The following is a 1,270-nucleotide window of genomic DNA, read 5'->3' as shown; positions in this document are numbered from 1 at the left end:
GGTGCACGCCGTCAAGCCCGCTGCCGAGGAAGTCAAGGGCCCGATCCCTGCCGGCGAGCTCAAGGCCATCGGCCAGATCGACGCCGCCTTCAGGACTGCAGCCACCGCCGCCGACGCTGCCCCGTCCAAGGACAGGTCTGCCGTCTTCGACTCCGCCTTCGACAAGGCCATCAAGGAGACCACGGGCGGTGCATCCGGGGGCTACAAATACGTCCCCGCCCTTGAGTCCGCCGTCAAGGAGGCCTACGCCGCCACTAATCCCCAAAACCCCAAGATCAGGCTCATGACCTATGAGACCGCCATGGTCGACACCATCTTCGCCATGGCTGCCGTCGCCACCGCCGTCGCTCCCACGCCCGCCACCGCTGCCGGTGGCTACAAAAGCTGAGCTAGTGACCTCACCGTACCTATGCTGCATATGCGTACGTGCGTATGTGACTGTGGCGGCAGCATTTTTGATCGACAATCAATATCAATTCTTCTTTTTCGTGTCATGCACCCGCGATCGAGATTGATGACTTCTCATAATTATTAAATGCGAAAAAGTCTGGGAAAAAAACTAGATTTCATAGTCGAAGTCTGAAATGAACCCTAAGATCCAAATCCCACAAATCAGCAGACTGTCTTATCTAATCCCAGCTTAGCCCGGCCCTTTTTGGCTGAGAAGGCGTTTGTTCCCGCTGGAATTGCGCAGGATGACAGAGATTGGGGAGAAACCGAACAGTTTTGTCGTAGCTATTTCAGTGAGATCGACGGAGACTTACCAAGGTGACTGTTCAGTCTTCAGTGCATGCTCGATCACTGGCCATTCAGTCTTCTGCACACAAGCTAAATTGCTGGTAGCTAGTTAAGCCAAGAGCGTAGCTGTGTAAAGAAACGTGCATGTTTCATCGTCAATCAGTAGTGGTATAAAAATTCTCAATCCTGTGTATAGTTCATCTTCTTCTAGACTGCTATATATCTCTTGCTTCGGTGGATTACTTGTGTCACCATCTACTGCATTTTTCAATATTTATATTCCAACTTATTATTAATTTAGTTTGTAATGCGTCGTTGAACCATTTTATTCACCGCCTATACATATACTTGCCTTATCCATGTGAGTCCATTTTTGGAAAATGTTCTTTTCCCGTATTTCGTATCCGTATCCAAATGTCTCTATCCCTGTACGTATCATGTAATGTAACTAAATACCACAACTTTTCCTACCAAGAACCCTAATCAGAGACGATCATCTAGCAGATATGAGACTAAGAGAAGAGTGGGAGCG

The 1,270-nt window shown here is 48.9% G+C and overlaps 1 protein-coding gene across 1 annotated transcript in view; it reads left to right on the top strand.

The window, feature by feature from the left end:
- LOC123172063 (pollen allergen KBG 41-like) overlaps positions 1-494 on the top strand; it is a 1,006-nt gene extending 512 nt beyond the window's left edge. Inside the window, exon 1 of the mRNA XM_044589106.1 lies at positions 1-494. This exon is cut by the window's left edge and continues 512 nt beyond it. Within this exon, the coding sequence (XP_044445041.1) occupies positions 1-388 (388 nt within the window). The 3' untranslated portion in view covers positions 389-494.
- Positions 495-1,270: the final 776 nt, after the last annotated feature.

The sequence above is a fragment of the Triticum aestivum genome, unplaced genomic scaffold (assembly GCF_018294505.1).
Source record: "Triticum aestivum cultivar Chinese Spring unplaced genomic scaffold, IWGSC CS RefSeq v2.1 scaffold4D_scf_2126, whole genome shotgun sequence".
Lineage (NCBI taxonomy): Eukaryota > Viridiplantae > Streptophyta > Magnoliopsida > Poales > Poaceae > Triticum > Triticum aestivum.
This window is presented reverse-complemented; position numbering and strand designations above follow the sequence as displayed.